General features: G+C 40.3%; 1 protein-coding gene across 1 annotated transcript; it reads right to left on the bottom strand.

The window, feature by feature from the left end:
• Positions 1-7,118: 7,118 nt before the first annotated feature.
• On the bottom strand, positions 7,119-16,891 carry c1qb (complement component 1, q subcomponent, B chain). Its single transcript, XM_028576729.1, has 5 exons — positions 16,741-16,891; positions 15,389-15,551; positions 12,539-12,779; positions 10,708-10,825; positions 7,119-8,956 (listed from the first exon to the last, which is right to left on the bottom strand). Exons 1-5 carry the CDS (start codon positions 16,741-16,743, stop codon positions 8,747-8,749), a joined length of 735 nt encoding a protein of 244 aa, XP_028432530.1. The 5' UTR covers positions 16,744-16,891; the 3' UTR covers positions 7,119-8,746.
• Between the last annotated feature and the right edge of the window lie 4,794 nt (positions 16,892-21,685).

Genomic DNA, 21,685 nt, shown 5'->3' with positions numbered 1-21,685 from the left:
CCTAGAGATTTCATCCGATGGACCTCAAACTTGGTCTGTACCATCCCAACACCTTATCGATGAAAAGTTATTAAAAAGAAAAACTTTTCGTCAGACGGTGTGGGCGTGGCGTGGCGGCCATTTTGAGTGTTTAGCAATGAACAAAGAAGTTGTTGTAACTTGAGTGTACATTATCGTATCTGCCCGAAATTTCTCAGGAATCACAAGGGTCCAGGCCTGAGGACACCTACAGGCCAAAATTGAATTTTGGTCATAGCGCCCCCCGCTGGCAACAGCAAATGCGCCTTATATGACAAACATCATCCGATTTACATGAAACTCAGAATGTGTGGTCTACGTGTGATACTGATCCGCCCCCTATAATATGGCCACGCCCACTTACTCAGGCCACATAACATTTGAACCGTATAAGGTAGAGTCTCGTGTGAGGTGTCATTGAACTCAGCAGAGACTTCGTTTTTCATTGGTGATGGTTTGTCCCGCCCCTCTATGCTTAAGCCCCGCCCCCTTTCATAAAATTGTAACTTTTTAAGGTATACCCTTGTGTGAGGTATCATTGAACTCAGCATAGACTTCTTTCTTCATTGGTGATGGTTTGTCCCGCCCCTCTATGCTTAAGCCCCGCCCCCTTTCTTGAAATTTCAACCGTTTAAGATAGACCCTTGTGTGAGGTATCAATGAACTCAGCAGAGACTTCCTTCTTCATTGGTGATGGTTTGGCCCGCCCCCTGTGCGTAAGCCACGCCCCCTTTCATAAATGCTGACCCATCTAAGGTAGAACTTTGTGTGAGGTATCATTGAACTCAGCAGAGACTTCCTTTTTTATTGGTGATGGTTTGGCCCGCCCCCTATGCTTTGGCCACGCCCCCTTTCACAGCTAATGAACCGCATGACGTAGAATCTTGTGTGAGGTATCGTTGTACTCGGCGTGGAGTTCCCTTTTCATTGTTGATGATTCGCGGCGTCTGATGCACGGTCGCAAGGAGTGGCGTCCGCCGGTAACCCCGACGTGTGAAGAGGCGCGAGGGCCCGTCCATCGCTGCTCGCAGCTTTAATTTTATTTTGATAACAGTTTGGATTTATAATTAAGTTATGGAAAAAAGCTTAATTCCCAATAAGTCAGCGTGTTCCTTTAAACCTGCAGTTGTGTTTTTAGATTTGTCTGGTTAAATTTGACTTTGGTAAAATGATATGAATGTATCACACAAACTATTGATGATACACATCTTGTGTTGATGCTCCACCCACCAGGGCTGTCTTGCCGTCTGTTACCAAGACGATCAAGCAGCAGAGCAACCTTCCTCCTCCTCCTCCTCTTCGTCCTCCTGTGCTCTCTCTGGAGGGGGAGGGACGTCTCAATGTGCCCCCCCTGATGAGGCCAGTTTCTCCTCAGACCAGACGTGCTCTCTATCAGGACTCCTCTCACCATGTACGAGTCACTGTGACACTTAATCAACATTATGTTTGCTTTAAAATGTCCCTCACTGTTTTTCTTCATGAGAATGACATATTAAGTATTAAGTAGCAATGGATAGCTGATTGAAGAAGTCTGAACTTATCTCTCAGATATTCTAGGTTTTATTTATTTGCATCTTGAAATTAAAGGTCCAGTGTTTAACGTGTTTAGTTCATTCTCTAAATCTGTGTTGGCCCGTTCACCAACTTGTCCTTTTCATGAATATTTACCTCCACCATCAACTCCAAGTACTCCTATTGGCTGGAAATTTAACATTAGTGTTAGCATGAACTGGAGTAGACGCTCCATATTCATGATCATCTAGAAATACATTAGCCGGTAAGAGACATACAGGACATACTGTTCCACCTTTGTGTGTGTTTGTGAGTGTGTGTGTGTGTCTGTGTGTGTAAGGGACATACAGGACATACTGCCATACTACCGCCTTTCACGTTTTCTCTGTCACATGATAAACTCACAGGTGCTGCTAATGCTGCTAACGGGTATCGTAGCTTGAAGGAAACATGGAGGACCACACATATTCAAAATCCAAATTTCAGCAACAGGAGTCTTCTTCTTCTTTTTTGCCCAGAAAAAGGAGATTGAACAGAGCAAGAAAGCAGCTTTTTGTAGCGCGGAGGCTACCGTAGCTGTAATACCTACTGTGAACTGCGTGGTGAGAGAGAGTTGATTGAGATATATGATCTCAATGCTAGACGGGCGAAATTCCCACACACTGGACCTTTAAGACTTGTTTCATCTTTATTTGAAATCTCTCACCATCCAGTTATATTATGCATGAAACAAAATGCTCTTCAAATGTTGCAGTTTATAAAAAGAAATGAGACTTTACTTGTTTCCCAAGTGTAAACAAAGCTAATAATGCTAATGCTTCTATTAAAGATAATGACATTTAGCTGACAGTAACACCATCACACACAGCAAGACATTTCATGGTTTGGTTGGTCTTTATTCCTATATTTCTGCCCAATGTTTAACCCAGTGTGTTTAAAAGTAATTTAAACAAAATGTCCTCTGCAGGGTAAAGGGCGGAGTCTGTACTTACAGAGACGTGGCCACATCAGACCTGAGGAGAAGTTTGACTTTCCTCTGCTCTCGTCCTGGGAGTACGGGTGGAGGCTGGGTAAGTTAGAGGCCCTTCACTGCTTCACTGCTAACCCTGCACGAAAGGAAAGAGTATTAGAAGGGACGGGGTTAAAGAAAAATAGCATGCTTTCTCATAAACAGGTTCATATGATATGGTATGAAAACTCATGCACAATTTGTATGATGTCCGACAAAACTACAGCGAATGCCAACCGGTCAATGAGAGTCGTCACATGATGTCGGTCACGTGATAGTCTACATCCATGACGTTGTTCAGGCGCTGCCGGAAATTTGGCCGAATGTGCGTCCTCTGTCTCTGTGTTAGCGTTCTAACCTCCGGTGGATTTGTGAGGACTATGGTTAACTGCTCCTCAGATCTCTGCAGGGTAAATCCAGACAGCTAGCTAGACTGTCTGTCTGTCTGTCTGTCTGTCAGCTAGCCTATCTGTCCAATCTGAGTTTTCTGTTGCACGACTAAAACTACTTTTGAACGTACACATGTTCCACTAAAACCAGATCCTTCCTGAGACTATTTAGCAGAGGCACCGTGGCTCCATACGAAGCTTAGCCCCGCCCAAGACAATTGTAATTGGTTTAACCCTTGTGTTGTCTTCTAATGCGTTGCCTCTAATTTCATTGAATTTGGGGTGTTTTGTAACAATTTTTTGCATTTGAAAAAGAAATTGAAACGTTTCGAAACAGTATCCTGACTGAACGTTGATATATACCAGTCTGGGATTATCCTTCCTTTAATTTGAGTCTAAATAGTTACTAATTTCATCTTTTTTAACTCAAGGATTAGGCATTATTTCCTATTAATGAGGTTTATTGACCATGTGACGTCATGAGAGGCTACACAGCTGTCAGCGGGGTGGCCCAAGTAGTGCAAGGAGACGAGGTTCAAATAATAACAAGGAATTTATTAAAGTTCTGGGACATCAATGAAAACATAACAGAATGCAGACATCTTGTTGCTCTTTAAGGGCTAACACTTCCGGGATGTCTGTTCGGCATCTTGAAATCATAAATCTCTCCCACAGGAAAATAAACAGTTTTTCTCAGCCTTACGGTAGTCCAGGCTGCAGCTAGTGGCCAAGCCAGCAGTAAGTCCTTCCAAATGTCTCTCACGTATTTCCACCGGCGAACACTTCCAACGGCAAGTCTTTTCCACAGATCAGTCTCTCCACCACACACAGCACTCTCTAAGTGTGTGTCTATCCCTTAAAAACCCTTCAGCTCATCAGCTCCTGATTGGTCACAGCTGTGTGGGAACATTGGCCACCGAGGGGTGGAGTTCCCGATTATACCAGCGGATGGAGCCATAGATGTCTGTGCTTGCAGCCATCTCAGGGGGATGTAACGTCCGTCCAGGACACGGCCTCTCGTGACGTCACAACCATGATTTCCAAAAATAAATGTAAAACTAATAATAAATTGGTGTTAGTGGTGCACCAAAAAGTGCCAAATACATTGAAAAAGCACCAAAAGGGTTGAAAAAAGGGACAACACAAGGGTTAAAGAAATGCCAATAAACCAGAGCACGTTTTTCGCCCATCCTGGAATGCTGTGTGGACTAGACAGACCATCCTCCACAGCGCTGTAAAGGAAGGTCTGGCATTCTGGCAATGCAAGACTAGTCACGTGACAGTTAAGTTTATAAGTCTTACAGCTAAATTTAACCGACAAAAGGTGACTGTCTTGCCGCGACGACAGTTAAATTTAGACACCAAAACGACTACTTAACATTAGAAAAAAGACTGGTTTGAATTAAAACACTGGTTCCCTTTAGTAGTCAAACTGGGACACAGACATGTGTTTTCTGGGTGAAAGTCTTGTGTTTTCCCTGGGACACAAACTCCGCTCCCCTGCTTGAAAGCCATTTGTTTTATTTTCAGTGTGCTAATTCGATTTTAAGATGAAGTTCTGCAAGTTTTTTGGACATAAATCAAAGTATATGGCGATTAAAATTGACCTGATGATGGCGCTGGAGGAAAGGCCAGTAACAATTCAATCTGAAGTGGGGCATGAAAATCTGCACCAAATTCTAAATGAAACGATCTAAATTTCAAGTTTATATCAGAATCAGAATCAGAATCAGATTTATTGGCCAAGTATACTTTCATACACAAGGAATTTGACTATGGTAGGTGTTAACTCTCTATACATAGACAAATAGTAATATAGTATACACACGGTGCAACAGTGACAACAATTTACATATAGGCACATATCAACATAATATACAAAAATATATAAATAAGACATAATATCAAGACAAGTACACATGGAGTGGGATGTAGAGTGCAAAAAGTAATAGTGCAAAGTAGTGTGCAAGATGTATATAGAATTATAGGTATTTAATGTGTAGAGAAGTGGGTGAGTGGCCAAAGTGGGGATGACCCCACTTATCAAGTGTTCAGTAGAGTGATGCCAGTGGGAAAGAAGCTGTTCTTGTGTTGTTTTTGTGTGGGGTCTTTGGTGATGTTCTCTGCCCACTGTCTGGTCCTAACAGTGTCCTGGAGGGAGGGCAGGATGGCACCAATCTGTGTTTATTTGAGTTGACTTTTAATTTAAACTTCTCTGGATTGAAGTGCAGTTTATATCTGTCTGTGTTTATAGAGACTGGTCACTTTATTTCTATATATTCTCTCAGTTCATTTCTCCAGATTAACAGTGTCTGCCTGGATCCCCAGGTGACTACACTGTGGATTACAGAACGCCATCCCGCGCCAAGTCTTCAGTCGTGAAGAACACGTTCTACGCCAGGAACGGTGTGTTCTGCAGCCCGTCAGCCACCGACACACTGGGCTGAAGTTCAGCCTTCGTACACCAGGGCTCGCTCTTTAATGAGAGTGTTGAACTGCAAACAGGCTTTTATTTGATTAACACCATTGATGTTTGTTTTAGGGGCGCTTTCACACCTGTAGTTTGGTAAACTTGGTGCAATTTGGGGGTTGCATTTTTAATTTGGTTCAGTTTGTGTGTACACTGCACTTTGTTAAACTCACTAAGCATTGTAGATACATTCCACACAGTCAAAAAGGCTGCTGGTCTATTGGACAGAATATCTGAGTAAAACTGACACTTGTGGTTTCAGAAATAATGGAGCAACGCCAAATTTAAAACGTCTTGGGATTTCTGGTTTTACTTTAGTGTTTCTAATATTTGACAGGCAGCAAGTGAAGGAGAGGGCGTTGAGAGATGAGAGAGATGATGTCATACAGATGACCAGCAATGGATGGTCATAATAGGTTATGGATTCAAAAGTTGCAATCATGCCTTAAATCATGTTTACATACGTAAATTATGTGCAAGATTGAATTTGCAGGCTAGTGGATGTCACTTTTTTTCCCCCTTCTTATGTATGGGTCGGATCGTGTTCTCCTCTAAAGTGAACTGAACTTTTTTGGGGCATTTTAGGCCTTTATTTCCGCAGGACAGATGAAGATATGAAAGAGGAGAGAGAGGGGGAATGACACGCAGCAAAGGGCCGCAGGTCGGAGTCAAACCCACGGCCGCTGTTAGCAATCTTAATGGCCAACAGCGCTAACATTTATAAACCATTTGAGATCATGGTAACTTTTGGGTGCACAACATAAAATCTCAACAAAACTCCCATTTAAATTTCAAAACACTGTTTTCTGATTATCAAGCTTTCAAATTTTCATGAGATGAATCCCATTTCTCTGTCTTACCCCTTCCACTTAGTTTTGCACGTTCACATGAGAGTAAGGACTATCCCAATTCTCATTTTGATCCAGGTGTAGGGCTAAGGGGAAGGGGTAGATTCCCCTTAGAACCAAGCACTTTCACGAGCTTACTTGAAACCAAGGGGTACCCAGAGTCTCATTATAGTATATATAGTATTTTAAGCTTAAATAATTGATTTAAAAATTACGACAGTCTTATTTTGTGCTCTACACAGTCCTGTACATAATATATTTGCAACCATGTTCTTAATTGAAACATTTTTAACGCTAACATTACATTGCTGATTAGCACAACAGTCCCACATTTCTCTGACTAGCCTTGAATGGACTCCATGGCAGCCAGCTAGCGATGATGTATGATGACGTAACCGTAACCAAGTGGTGTCTCATTCATAGGGGTATGTCTTCACGAAAGTAAGACAAAGGGGTAGGGGGAAAGGGGAAGGGGTAAGAAAGAGAAATGGGATTCAGGTCTTTCGTTTTTGAGTGATTTGCTTTAGTGTCAGATGTTAGACAACAACCCAAGGAGCAATGATAGGTTAGATATTTACAACTGTAAAAAAGATTATATTTGAATATTCATTCAGTGATCCATTCAGGTTATTTGTGGGAATAATGAGCTCTACTTTTTGTGCTTTTACTTAATTTTGTTTACCGTCCACACAGCTGTAAGGTTAAGTGTCTACCAACCTGATACTGTCTGATGGATAATTAATGAACTCCTGGCCTGGTATCAGTCGGAAAGATGTACACCTTAAACCTCAGTGTTTTTGAAACAGGAGGAAATGTTACACACCACAACAATAAATATTTTATCATAGTCATAGTAGCTCCACAGGCTTCCGTCCAGAAATGCAGTTTTATTCCTATTATGCAGATAATTGGACATATTTACAAACCTGGGAAGCATTGTTGGGAATTATGGACAAAGCGATAAAGAGAAGGCAAGATCATCCTTTTTTACACTATAAGACATATATGGGCTTAAACCTATAGTGTAGTATAGTATATACCAATTGAAAGGTCAGTGGTTTGATCCCTGGCCCTGCAGTCCCATGGCAAAGTCTCCTTGGGCAAGACACTGAACCCTGAATTGCTCCCGATGCTGCACCAATGGTGTGTGAATGTTAATTGTAAGTCGCTTTGGATAAAAGTGTCAGCTGAATGAAATGTAATTAATAAAGTATAAACTTATTACATGTTTAAATAAGCAGATGTAATCTTTTGTTCTTTCTTTTGGTCCTATAGGTGTGTTTACACATTATAAGGATACTCCTCAGTATGCTTTGGAGTTAAAGCTATAGAGCCAACTCCAACAATGTGTCTCAATACATTCTGACTTACCTTTACATACAGCTCATAAGATATAGTTATACATGTTTTGGAAAATCAGTAATGTAGAGCATAGGGATGTCACGATACCAATACCAACAAAAGTACACAATACTCGATACTAAAGTCAATACCACGATGTGTGTGTAAAAAAAAAGGAAGAAAATAATACTAATACTTAAACATTAATTCCTTTATTTCAACTCTTCTTTCAGTGTTTTCTTTTAGTTTCAACTTTCTGTTATGGTGTGGAGTGTAAGGGGCAAGGAGAGCGTGATTTACAAAAACAAAAATATCTTCTGGAGCCCACAGCCCGTTGCTTTGAAGCCTAGCATTGCCACACAGCCAGCGTACGGTACCGTCTTTCACACAGCCAGCGTACGGTACCGTCTTTCACACAGCCAGCGTACGGTACCGTCTTTCACACAGCCAGCGTACGGTACCGTCTTTCATTATTTGACCCGGAACTCCCAGACAGCAAGCATGTTCAGTTACGTCTGTTTCTCTCTGCCGTTGTTGTTTTTCACAAAGAACTGGGCTGGTTAAAGTTAACTGATATTATAGAGGTCCGTTAAAACAAACGCTATCAGAGCACGCGTGATAGACAACGGCAGAGATAAATAGACTCACTTGAAGTTTGGGAGTTCCAGGTGAAGTCGTGAAAGCTGCCGCCGTAGCTGTAAGATAAAGCCAGAAGCTGAATGTGGTCAAGCTGTACATGGAGATGAGGGGCATTGGCTTTTTCCGTGCATGTCGGTGTCTTCTTCAGCATTTAGCGGCAGTCTAGAACATTTTTAACGTTATGCGTTGCCCCTGTCAGGTCTGGAGAGATTGCATCCCCCGGTACCTACGGTATTGTGAAAAATTGGTGTACCGACACGTTTCAGAATTTTGGTACCGAAGTATCGGTTCTCGGGACATCCCTAGTAGAGCACACACAGTTTGCAGTTAATGGACTAAAACACAAAAAACATACATACAGTCCTTTAAGGCAGGGGTGCCACTATTGAGCTAATCTTTATTTATTCTGCTGATCTTTGCATGATTACAGAAAAACATATTTAATTTTGTTGCTGTAAATGTCCCAAAAAAAGGCTTTGGCGTTTTAAACAGTGATTTTGTGGACCAGAGTCCAGAGAATCTAGGCGCTTGGGAAGATCAGGAAGCTGGTGAAAGTGTGACTGGTACTGGTCTGGCTCGTCACGATGTTGTTGTACCTGGTTGCCTGCAGCGAGACCGTGTCTCCAACCTCCAGCGCCATGACTGCCGAGCCGGAGGTGACCAGGAAACCCTCGGATGTGCCATACAAAGTCATGTGACTCTCGCTGTTCTTTACCAGCTTCAGACCCACCTAGATGTGATAAACAAACAAATGCACAGGGATGGATGAAGTACTCTGATCTTTGTACTTTTAAGTAAAAGTAGCAATACCACAGCGTATAAATACTTTATACTTAATAAAAGTCCTGCATAAACAATCATAATAATATAAACTTTATTTACATAGCACTAAAAAGTGCTTAACATGGCCTGGTTAGCTCAGTTGGTAGAGCAGGTGCACATATACAGAGGTTTACTCCTCGATGCAGAGGCCGAGGGTTTGACTCCGACCTGCTGCCCTTTGCTGCGTTTCATTCTCCCTCTATCTCCCCTATATGTCTTCATCTGTCCTGTGGAATTAAAGGCCTAAAATGCCTAAAAAAATTATCTTAAAAAATAGTGCTTAACAGACAAATAGAAAATACACAGTACAATTACAGATTGGAATAAGAACTAGAACTTTCAATAAAAAGAAAAACTCAACTTAAAAGCCATTTTATAAACTGAGTTATTTAAAAGAGTTGTAAAAGAGGACACTGAAGTACTTTGTCTGATTAGCAAAGGAAAGCTATTCTGCAATTGTGGAATCCCTTATTTTCAAAATACAAAAAAAGAACCTACCAAAAGTTACCAAAATTACTCATTATGCACAAAGACCCATTTCAGAATAATGTATAATATTTCTGGATTAGAATTATTGATGCATTAATGTCACTTTAATTGTGCAGCTCCTAAAAGTGGAGCTAATTTTAATTACTTTATAAGATGCTGGGTAGCTTAACCTATGGTAATATGTCATACTTTATTAGTTGCTTTATATTTTGTATCAATAATTAACTAATGTTGTTAAATAAATGTAGTGGAGTTAAAAGTACAATATAGGCTTTAAAAATGTAGTGGAGTTAGAAGTAGCAGAAAATGGAAATAATCAAATAAAGTACAACTTCCTCAGAATTGTACTGGAGTAAATGTACTGTGATTTTAGATTTTTAACCACTAGTTAAATGACTAAATCGGACTCCTGAGGACAAACTGAAGCAAATCAAAAAGATAAAACTGAAAAGAGAAAGGAGACAGACAAATTAGAGATACACTAAAGGCTCTGACACACCAACCCAACAGCCAACCGTCGGCAGAAAAGCCAGTGTGACTGATCAGTCTCCCCGAGGTCCAAAAAGTTCCTCAGAACTCACCAAAGAGACGCCGACTTGAGCGTATGTTCGGCGCGGGCCCGAGACGTAATACGTCTCCATAACAGCAGGTTATATATATACAATATGTATTGTTGCCCAAAAAATTAAAACCGGAAATGACGAATACGCCATTTCAAAGCCACCATAATGGCGGCTCATTCGGAATACAATCTCGTATTTTACGAAAATAGTTCACCGAAACGTGTTTCTGAAAACATTTTAAGAGAGAAATAGGCCCTGATGCAGTTGCTGAATCTGTCTTCATTTCAGATCAACAACTTTAAAAGATTTTCGTCAGATTTTGAGAGTCGTTCGTCACGCTCATCCTGGCTCGTCATTTCTGGTAAGTGTTTTAACATAAGTGCACTGATTGGCTAGTCAAGGGCTAGCACTCCACCAATCAGATTGGTCATTGAGTCCGACTGCCCACTGGCCGATTCCACAAGTCAAATCGGCCAAAATGAACGCACCGAACAGACTTGAGTCACCGACCTCGCCAGACTGTCCGACGGACGATAATCAGGTTGGTGTGTCAAAGCCTTAACAGATTTACAGATCTGTGTTGTGGGAACAAACTTTTCAGACTCACTCTGCTCTTTGCTGAAACATGATAACTGAAGAAGTAGACTCCGCTGATGGTGCATGTGAACGTCCCGTTTGGCAGCAATAGTCCTTGAGGCTGTTCATCCGATTCCGACAAAATATCTCTGGGGAAAGTTTTACACAAACAGGTTGTACTAATTATTTATTATCTCCATGTATCCATCAAAATATTCATATATTTGAATCAAAATCTTATGATAGTTATGAGGCTGTTGTGTTTCCAGCCATTAATCAAATCTGATAAACAGACACACTGTCCTGATGAAGCATATTACACCGTAAACCCAGATTTAGTTGTAATTAAACTTGTTAGTGGCCACTACTTATTATTTCATGTTTTGGTAAAAACCATATTCATTACTAAATCACATTAGTTGTTTGTAATAATCAGCTTGAGAGTGCACAGATCTTATTAAGCAGAGATAAGTAAGGATAATTTTCTGTATGGGAGGGGCGGGGCCATTTGAACTGGTCTGCGCTGAAGCGGTGCAAAGGCTCATGGGAAAAAAAATTATATGTTCTGAACTGTTTATGTCCTAGTTAAAACATGTTCTGTTCATGTTGGGTGTGCATTTATGTTATCTGGGTTTGGTTGATGCATGTTTTTTTGTTTACTAATGATTTTTAGTTAGGCAACAGGTTCCCAAGCAAATTTTTTTGTAAAGTCAACAAATTTGGGATAACAGTGTAGCTCTGTTTTTGACTGTTCATCTCTCATAAAAATAAATACGATATTTACTGTATTTCCCCAGACCTAAAGCTATAGTGTGTAGTTTCTGTTGGTGCGTCCACATGATACAAGCCTTCCATGAATGCGCAGCGCAGTTACTAGTAGCCAAGGAGGACATATATAGAGGTTTACTCCTTGAAGCAGCTTTGTAGCAACTCATTTGTTAACCAGTCCTTCCAGAATTTTATTTTTTTTGTGATTGTTGGGGGCAAAAATCTTTGATTATGCGGTACGTTTTCTTAAAAAATGCGATGGAATATGCAGGATATTTATGCAATTTTTATGTGATGAAATTGCGGGAACTTTGATGAAAAAGAGAAAAAAAGTGATTCCCCCATAGACATAATATTATGTGTATGATTCCCCCCTCAATATCCTGCTTTTCAATGATGTTCACGTCGTGTAATTACGTCACTTCATAACGTATTTGAAAAAATTCTGGAGGGACTAGTTAATGGCTTGAATGTAACGGACATTCATTAATATAAAAAAGTTATGCACTAAAGCTTTAACTTTGAATGTTGCTCATTTAGTCATGGATATGTAATACTATAGAAAAATATTTAAGATTTTAAACGTTTTCATGGGCTTTAATGGTGACCTCAGGCTGCACATAAAATCGTATTAAAACCATCACATCCTGACTCATCATCTTGTGTCAAACAGGAAATACATCACATTAAACACCAGTCTAGCTCTGTCTGTGACTTTAAAGGGAGGGTTTGGAGTAATTTCACCCTAGGGTCCTTTGCACCATGAGCTCGAGCCGAACACCCCCCCCCCAGAAGCTTTTTCCCCTTGGTCTAACATTGGGCGAGTTAGCGCTATCAGCCGAATAGCTTAGTGCAGGCGCTAATTGAACTAAAGGTGTATCTCATAAATTACCCTACTAATAATGTCCAGAATGGTACCAAACTCCTACACTAGTACAAGGTTATGCAGTCATAAAACAAGGCAATGGAAAGTTTGTTAGTACACCAGGAGTTTATTTAAATAACACTTGCTAAGCCATTCGGCTGATAGCGCTAACTTGACCAATCAAGGTCATGGTGCAAAAGGACCCTAGGGTGAAATTCCCAGCACTGACCTGTTGAAGATCATGGGGGTATCTAATTCTGGTGCTTGTGATATAACCCGTTTGTAGGAGAAGATGGAACTCTGCTGGTTGGAAGGGTTGGAAGGGTTGAAGGGTCTTCCCTTTTCCCCTGACGGGCCTGGATTACCGGGAGGCCCCGTAAGACCTGCGTCCCCCTTCAGCCCAGGCCGACCTGGGGGCCCCGAAAGACCTGGAGACCCCTTCTTTCCCCTGATTGGCTGACCTGCCTCACCTGCTCAAACAGAGAAACACTTATCACATGTCAAGTGGTTGTTAGTGTGAACTGAGACTAAAATGGAAGGTGTTATACGTCAGCTGTACATTGAAAGTTTATACTGCAGGGTACTTAAAGGTCCCATGACATGGTGGTCTTTGGATGCTTTTACATAGGCTTTAGTGGTCCCCTAATACTGTATCTGAAGTCTCTTTTATATAGGCCTTAGTGGTCCCCTAATACTGTATCTGAAGTCTCTTTTATATAGACCTTAGTGGTCCCCTAATACTGTATCTGAAGTCTCTTTTATATAGACCTTAGTGGTCCCCTAATACTGTATCTGAAGTCTCTTTTATATAGACCTTAGTGGTCCCCTAATACTGTATCTGAAGTCTCTTTTATATAGACCTTAGTGGTCCCCTAATACTGTATCTGAAGTCTCTTTTATATAGACCTTAGTGGTCCCCTAATACTGTATCTGAAGTCTCTTTTATATAGACCTTAGTGGTCCCTAATACTGTATCTGAAGTCTCTTTTATATAGACCTTAGTGGTCCACTAATACTGTATCTGAAGTCTCTTTTATATAGACCTTAGTGGTCCCCCTAATACTGTATCTGAAGTCTCTTTTATATAGACCTTAGTGGTCCCCTAATACTGTATCTGAAGTCTCTTTTATATAGACCTTAGTGGTCCCCTGATACTGTATCTGAAGTCTCTTTTATATAGACCTTAGTGGTCCCCTAATACTGTATCTGAAGTCTCTTTTATATAGACCTTAGTGGTCCCCTGATACTGTATCTGAAGTCTCTTTTATATAGACCTTAGTGGTCCCCTGATACTGTATCTGAAGTCTTTCCCCCCAAATTTAGCCTTGGTGCAGAATTATAGCCACTAGAGCCAGTCCCACAATGAGCTTTCCTTAGGATGTGCCATTTCTGTGTCTGAGGAGGAGAGGTGGTGTGGCCTTGTCCAACTCCCAATTTGCTCATTTGAAAGCCATGATGCCTCTCTCTCTCTCTCATGGAGGGGCCAAATTCTCTGGGCGGGCAAATCAGAGAAAGGGGAGGTAACCTTGCTCCTTATGACCTCATAAGGAGAAGATTCCTGATTGGTCCATCTGAGCTTTCATTTTCTCAAAGGCAGAGCAGGATACCCAGGGCTCGGTTTACACCTATCACCATTTCTAACTACTGGGGGACCATAGGCAGGCTGGGGGAACTCATATTAATGTTAAAAAACCTTATAAAGTGAAATTTCCATGCCATGGGACCTTTTAAAGAATTAGACAGCAGTTCACCAATGTTATTGTACTAAGAGGAAATGTTTTGAAATTTTTATTTGGGCATCAGCGTCTTTCAACAATTAAAGAAAAAAACAATTAAATTGATGGAGTCTGGGGAGTTTGGCGATGGTCCGGTTATTTCTGGTTAAACAAAAGGGATCTTACTCTTTAACAAAAAGGTCTGAGTCTGTCAGCGGCAAATAATCTGAGTCTGTCAAAACAGAACTTTTAGTGGACAGAAATTGACGATGCGCATTTGCTCTATATGATGAGATTGCAGCACGGTTCATGGCTGCTCAATACTGGAGCAATTTCAACGATTTTTGTTAACATTAGTCACCTAGACACCAATGTATCGCAAAATGAACCTAGGGGTCAATAACATATATGTACCGAGTCGACCGTTCTCTGGGATATGTTTTCATGCTAATCGAATGTGTCTGTAGCTTGAAACAAGCTAGCGCGGATCGGTGATTAGTCATGAGCAGTCCAATGACGAACGCCGTTCAACCAGTAACCAGTAACATAGCTCAAACACAGCGTTTGTTGTTCGCCTGGTCGGGACTGTTTTCCCAAGATGGTGCCTGCTTGTATACGTGAACGCCACTGTCTTTATAATCTATCTTTTTAATTAACTGTCTGTACACTTACAAAGTTCTCAACGCTTGTGTTTACAAGCATTGAGACCCTCCTTATGCTACAGTGGAAGTGTGAGCCTTGTTAGTGGTGTAGAAATAGAGATTTACCCTCTGCCCAAAAGCTAGCGTTAGCAGCTAGAGCTTGAGATGCATTAGATTAGCATGAAAACATGTCCCAGAGAACGGTCAACTCTGTACACGTTATTAACCCCTAGGTTAATTTAGCATCTTGCATATATCCGTATAACCAGTCATGGCATATCTGTACCAGATTATCTTTTTTTTTAATGGAAAAAATACATTCTGTAAATAATTCTGGTTTTAGGAAAAAATAATCACTTGTATCGACTTTCCTCCTGTCACTGCCTCTTGGCTAGGTCGACATAGCCAATTGAGAACCAACTCATTTACTATCTTTTTAAATATAGGTAAAATAAAAATATACAAAAACAACTTTAGCTTCAACTTAAAAATGTAAATCTAAACTTGAATAAATTGTACAAAGTTGGCTCCTGAGTTGTAAAAATCTACCAGTTGTGTAAAGTTTACTGAATAAAGCTGAGAAAACAGTAAACTTAACATAGTAAGCTTAATCAGCAACTGCTCAGTCCCACTGACACATGTTGGTCAGATTTACATTTAAACATGAAGAAAAACATGTGAACAGAACATATAATATATATCTGATGTTTCGTGTGAGCTCACCAGGGTCTCCCATCGCTCCCTTGGGACCATCCATGCCGTTGGGCCCATGGGTGCCGGGTATCCCAGGGATCCCTGGGTTTCCCCCGCAAGACTGTGTGATAACTGCAGTGATGTGAACCAAAAGCAGAAACACTGCAGTACTGCAGCTCAGCCACTGGGGGGCCTGAATGAACACACAAATGCAAAAACTCGTTTTTATGACTTAAGAGGACCTTAACTTAAACTTTAACCATAAGCAGCACGTGTTTAAACCCTGACCATTAACATGACCTCAGCTAAACACCAAGTCTTAACCTTAAAATGTAATGTTTTGCCGTCCCATTATGGAAGGTTTGGCTGTAGAAAAAAGCCCCCTTCAGCGTGTGTGTAGTACGTCCCGGGGACACCGGACTTTCACCCAGGAGGCCGGGGTTTGTGTCCCGCGTGTGACTTTTCCTAAAGTCGCTTTCTTCTTTTCCAAAACCCAAACATCCCACTATTACCACATGTCACGGAAATGAAAGCCCACCCACGACCTTTTCCTAAACCCAACCGTCCATTCTTCTTTTCCTAAATCCAACTGTACTGTTCTTCCTGTGTGTCACGGAAACGTCAAAAGGGACGCCAATAGTCCCGACCAAGCGCGTTTAGATAAAGTGCGTTAGTGACACTAAAGGAGACTTTTAGCGTCAATAACAACGACAAAGGCACCTGACCAAGCGTCCGTATTTTACGAGATGGGAGTGAGAATCTGTTGGTTTTTAGTAATCTTAAGTGTACATTTGCATATTGCTGTTTTATTATTATATTCAAATTAGTAATTTGCTCAGTAAAAAAACACACAAAACATGTAGATAATTGGTACACAAATACATTTACAGCACAAAGAAAAGAACATTCCTGAAGTTTTCTGACATAGCCAATATAATAGTATATATACTATATGTATACAGCCATATACAGATAAACAGATTGGTCTTGTATACTGGATATTTTGAAAGTTTTAGCCGATTATCCACAAATCATACGTACACCATACAACATACAATGTTGAAATCAAGTTTAAGACAAATGAATGAAGAAAATCAATTTGTGCATTTAGATTTAAGACATGTTAAGCATTTAGGACATGCAGACAACAACTCTCCAGCCCAAAAGAGGAGAATTATATGTTACTACCGGTTGTTTAAAAAGTTAAACACAATGACAGGGATTTAGCTTCGACATCAAGAAACATTAAGTAAGACATGCTATGAAATTGTCCACTTCTGTATCAACAATGCGTCTGTCTGAATGAGTGATTTTCTCTCTCTTTCTGTCTGCATACATACATATATGTTGTTCTTTGATTTTCTAGGACATAAAAGTCTCACCATTTGTAGTCGTCTTGTGGCGCAGGCAGTGGAGTGATATACTGATGGAGAGCAGAGATGAAGAGCTGTCCTGCTTCACAGCGACAGCAGCCGCTCAGTCGGGGAAAAAAAACAGGAAGTGAAACTTTTCAAGACAGCATGATTGCTGCTGTGTTAACAGTGATGAACTGGGATCAAAAAACTGAGCTGGCATTTGCAACATACCGGCCATTTTTTATTTTTTTATTTTTTAAATATTGGAAATTGGAAATTAGGAACTCTGCCTTCTGAGTGAATCTTTCCACATATCAGTAGTGGCCCATAGGGGTCCATAGGGGGGCAGCCCTTCTGGCATTTGCCCAAATTCCAGATGGCCATAATAATTATTTTAAGGATGCAATACTGTCAATGGTGGAATGAAAATAAGTTCATATAGTCACTAGAGTGCGGATTGGGCCGCATTTTTCTGTCTGAGCCCGACCCAAGCCCAACACAGTTAAAATCTCATTTTTTTCTCATACTAATGACACATGCATGTTTGTTTGTGTTATTAAGCAACTGTAGGAAGGCATTCGGAAATGTCAACAGATGAGCTCATCAACGCACACAGGGCAACAAGTGCACGTTAACACAGGTGCACACCTACATAATAAGCTGTTTTAAATTTAAAATGTTCAATGCCTTATTGCGCTGATGTGACCGAGCCCGACCCGAACCCCAACCTCATTTCTAAATACTGTATCTGTATGAACCCGGCTCGGCCCATCGGGTTCCAGCTCGGTTCTGGTATCCATCCTCTAATAGTCACCTAAGTTCGAATTTCAGGTACTTGCACCTAAGTATTTTCACTTCACATTTATCTGACATTAAAGAAATATGTTATACAATATTCATTTAACTATATAAGAAGTATATAAATATCAAATATGCTCTACCTTGACCAACTATGACAGTAAATTATTTTATATTGTGAAAGAACAAAGGGGTTTTTGCTAAGAATCAACTCAAAACCTTACACAATGTAGGTTTAACCATTAACTGTATCTGTAAAAACACTGTAGTTCAGTATAAAGTACAATATTTCCCTTATGCAGAAAATGCAGTGAAGTAGAAATATAAAGTAACATGAAATGAAAGTACTCATAACGTGCTGATACCTCAAAATTATACTTAAGTACAGTACTTAGTAAATGTACTTAGTTACTTTCCACCACTGATCACAGGTAGGTTTCCTACATGTTTTAAATCCTCTTGGCTTGTGCTTGTCACCCCTCAGTTTCTCTTATTGTTCACGTATTTTTCTCCTTCACTGTATATTTTCTGCATTTTGATAATTTCTCATTTTAGTTTTCTCTCTGTGGGTTTCATGCCTTATTCTTCTTCTTCTTCTTCTTCTTCTTATTATTATTTATTTTTTATTGGTATCCAGAGCATTACAGAAAAACATGAACCATTAAAGACACCTTGCATCCTTCACAGCACCCCTACCCTCTCATAAGCAAGGCAGCAAAAACACAAGTCAGGGACATACTCACAGACACACAGAGTCAAGAAGTAGAGTCCACATCAGTACAATCAAAAAACATTTGGCCAACCTCCAGGTTATTACCCATCACATTTCTCATGGATTTCACATACAAAAGAGAAAGCAAAAAACAATTCACTGTCTTTTGATAACTTGTGTATAATCTTCAATAAAAGGTCTGTCTGGTACCACAAACAGAACTATATACATTATAGAACTGTGAGGAGTGTGTGTACTTGAATTAAATGCATATAGTATACATTCTATAAAGTCTACTCTTCTGGGAGCAATATAAACAGTCCACTTAAACCACATGTGTCAAACTTAAGGCCCGCGGGCCAAATGCGGCCACTCGCAAATTTTTAACCTGCCCGCGTATACATTTTAGGTTCACAATACATTTTGGCCCTGGCTAGTTGTGCACCAAATCAAAAAGATGGAAAACTGTTTTCAAACTCCAAATGACGCGACTTTCAGAGCAGAATTTGGTAGATTTACTGACTTTGAGACTGAGAAACTCCCACAGAACCAGAGAGTATTTGAATATTCAGGCAATGAAATCATCAATCATTGTTTTGCATGATTTGCTAATCTCTCTGATGGCAGGAGGAACTCTTTGCTGACTTTCTAGGGGTTTATGTCGAACGAAGTGCGACAAAAGGTGATAAGAGCGACAAAAAAAAGCAACAAAATGTTGCAAAAACCGACAATAAAAAAAAAGCAACAAAATGTTGCAAAAACCGACTATAAAAAAAAAGTGATTAAAACGTCTGAGAAAGCCACAAAAAAGTCGGAAAAAAGCTACAAAAGTGGCCAAAAAAGCGACATTCAGTAATAAAGTCAAAGATATTTTACTTTTTTCGATGTATGCATGTGAACTTAACTCTCCGTGTCTGGCCCTTGATGTGATTCTCTTTTCCAGTGTGGCCCTTTATGAAAATTTGTTTGACACCCCTGTCTTAAACCATAACCTGGCAAAATCTTCTTGCCGAAGTTCGAGATAATATGTCCATCTCTCCATTTTGTATATGTCATAAACTATTTATAGCCAGTCATCGATCAAAGGAGCCTGTTGCTTCAACCATTTACAGGTTACGGGCTTTCTACTCGCAGCTAGTAAGATGGACATAAGATTTTTGTATTTTGCATTCATCACTTAATCTGTAATTATTTTTATTGCATTCATCTGACAAAGCAAATGGCCCATCAGAGGAAGTGAAACAAGTCAGGAAAGACTCCACCTGATGATGAACTGATGATGAAGCATCATTGAATGTATCTGGCTAAACAAAATCTTTCTTCCAAATTAACATTTTGTTCTGTTTTTCTCTGAACTTCCCTTTTTGTTGTTCAAGCTTTCCTGACAGTGTTTTTGCCGGATGACAGTATCAGTTCCACAAATTACTTAATTTCCAGTATCTATCAACAAATAGCTGATGTACTGTATATTTTTTATAATTATATCCTGTGAAAATGCCAGTTTGTCATTTTCTATTATTCTCAGATCCTCTTTCATGTCATTTGTTTTTCTATTTCTGCGAGATTGGAACAAAAAAGCTTTTTCTTGCCTTGACCTTGTTTTTGGGACATGTCATCCTATTGCATGCAAAAGTCTAACCACGATTAATATTGTTTTGGGGTAATCTCAGATTCAGATTTAGATTGGATTAAGATTAATTTATTTATCATAATTCCTTGTGTACTTGCATACACAAAGGAAAATGAAAAAACTTTTCTCCACCAGCCACTTGCAGTGCGACAGGAAAAGACAACAATCATATCAACTGATTCTCACTCCCATCTCGTAAAAGACGGACGCTTGGTCAGGTGCCTTTGTCGTTGTTATTGACTCTAAAAGTGTCCTTTAGCTTCATATAACGTGCTTTAACTAAACGCGCTTGGTGGGGACTATTGGCGTCGCTTTTGAGTCTGTTACAATGTTGGTCCACATTGTAACATGTTGCCACTGCAGTTGGCACTAAACCAACTTGTGTATTGTAAATATTAGTTTAAGCACTCATAATGTGCAAATAAGCATTTAAAGACTAACGTGAGACCAATTAGTAGCAATACTTTATCTTTAAATAGACCGACTCTGTTATGAGCTCAGTTGTGAGACATGTCAAGCGCTCTTGGGGGCCCTCTGGTAGCCACGGGGCCCTAAGCAGCTGCTTATGCGTCCAACCGGCTCTGTTGTCCCGTTTGTGCTCCGTGTATTTCTGCAGTAGGTCTAGTTTTGGTTTTCCACCTAAGATGTAGAGCAGAGTACAGCCACTTCCCTAAACCTTGTGTCATTTAGAGACCAGAGACCCAAATGGGGCTCTGAGTCTGTCAGAAGGTCTGAGATCCATCGTATCAGCAGAGCAATCACGTAATGCACAGCAGACTATGGTGCAGGTGGATTATTTTCTGAAATATTGTGACTTTATTCTTGTAATAGCCTATTATCACAGGCTACATGTTTGGGGACTCAGATATAATTAGAAAAGTCGATCTACAGGAGAATTAATAAATGAAAGCAATACAGAATGCCTGACAGCCATTATGTTTTTATATTTAATTGTAAATGTTTCCCTTTACATAGCCTAAAGATATTTCCAGCATAAATTGATTCAGAAAAAGGTAGACATAGGTGCATAAAAATTCACCTGAATGCAGGAAATGAAGTGTTTAATGCTTAAAATTTCCAGGGGGTGGACCCCCAGACCCCCAAACCCCCACATCATAAGTCACCATGCACACAAATCTGGAAACAAAACACTGGCCTTTGGGTTGCCAGACCAGTTACGATTTGACCAAATGTTGATGCCATCTAATTTACATGCAAGATTTTTTGTTGGTCCAATCAGTGAACAGAGGGAGTGGCTTAGAACGATGCTAGAGTTCTTGTTTGCTCAGCACCGTTAAATTACATGTACGCGTGCCCGGGTTGGTTCAGTGGGTAGAGCAGGCGCACATATACTGAGAAGTTTATGCCTCGACGCCGAGGTCCAGGGTCTGAATTCGACCTGTGACAATTTCCTGCATGTCTTTCCCCCTCTCTCTCCCCTTTCTTACCTAGCTGTCCTATCAAATAAAGGCGGAAAAGCCCAAAAAATAATTCCCAGGAGTTTTCTACCTGGGAGTTTTTGTAAACAAAAATTGTGATTGGGTCTGTACTACAGGGCTGATAAAGGGAAAGTCTAAACAGGTGAACAGGTGAATGAGAGAGTCAGGTGACTGGGACAGGTGGGAAAGTCTGAGGGGCATCTGGTGAAAGGGTAAAGATTTGTAATGAAGGGGCAATGTGGCTGAAAAGAGGGACAGAAAGGAAGAGTGGGCACAAATAACACAACTGATGCAGAAATTGTGAAACAGCTGTCTTTAAACAATGCATGGAGATGCAAAGTAGCTCTCTGTGTTATGATCAGCCAGAGAAGGAATACAATAAATGCCAAGAAA

This window comes from Perca flavescens, chromosome 4, assembly GCF_004354835.1.
Source record: "Perca flavescens isolate YP-PL-M2 chromosome 4, PFLA_1.0, whole genome shotgun sequence".
NCBI classification, from domain to species: Eukaryota; Metazoa; Chordata; class Actinopteri; order Perciformes; family Percidae; genus Perca; species Perca flavescens.
The sequence above is the reverse complement of the archived record's forward strand: the minus strand, read 5'-3'. Positions and strand labels throughout refer to the sequence as shown.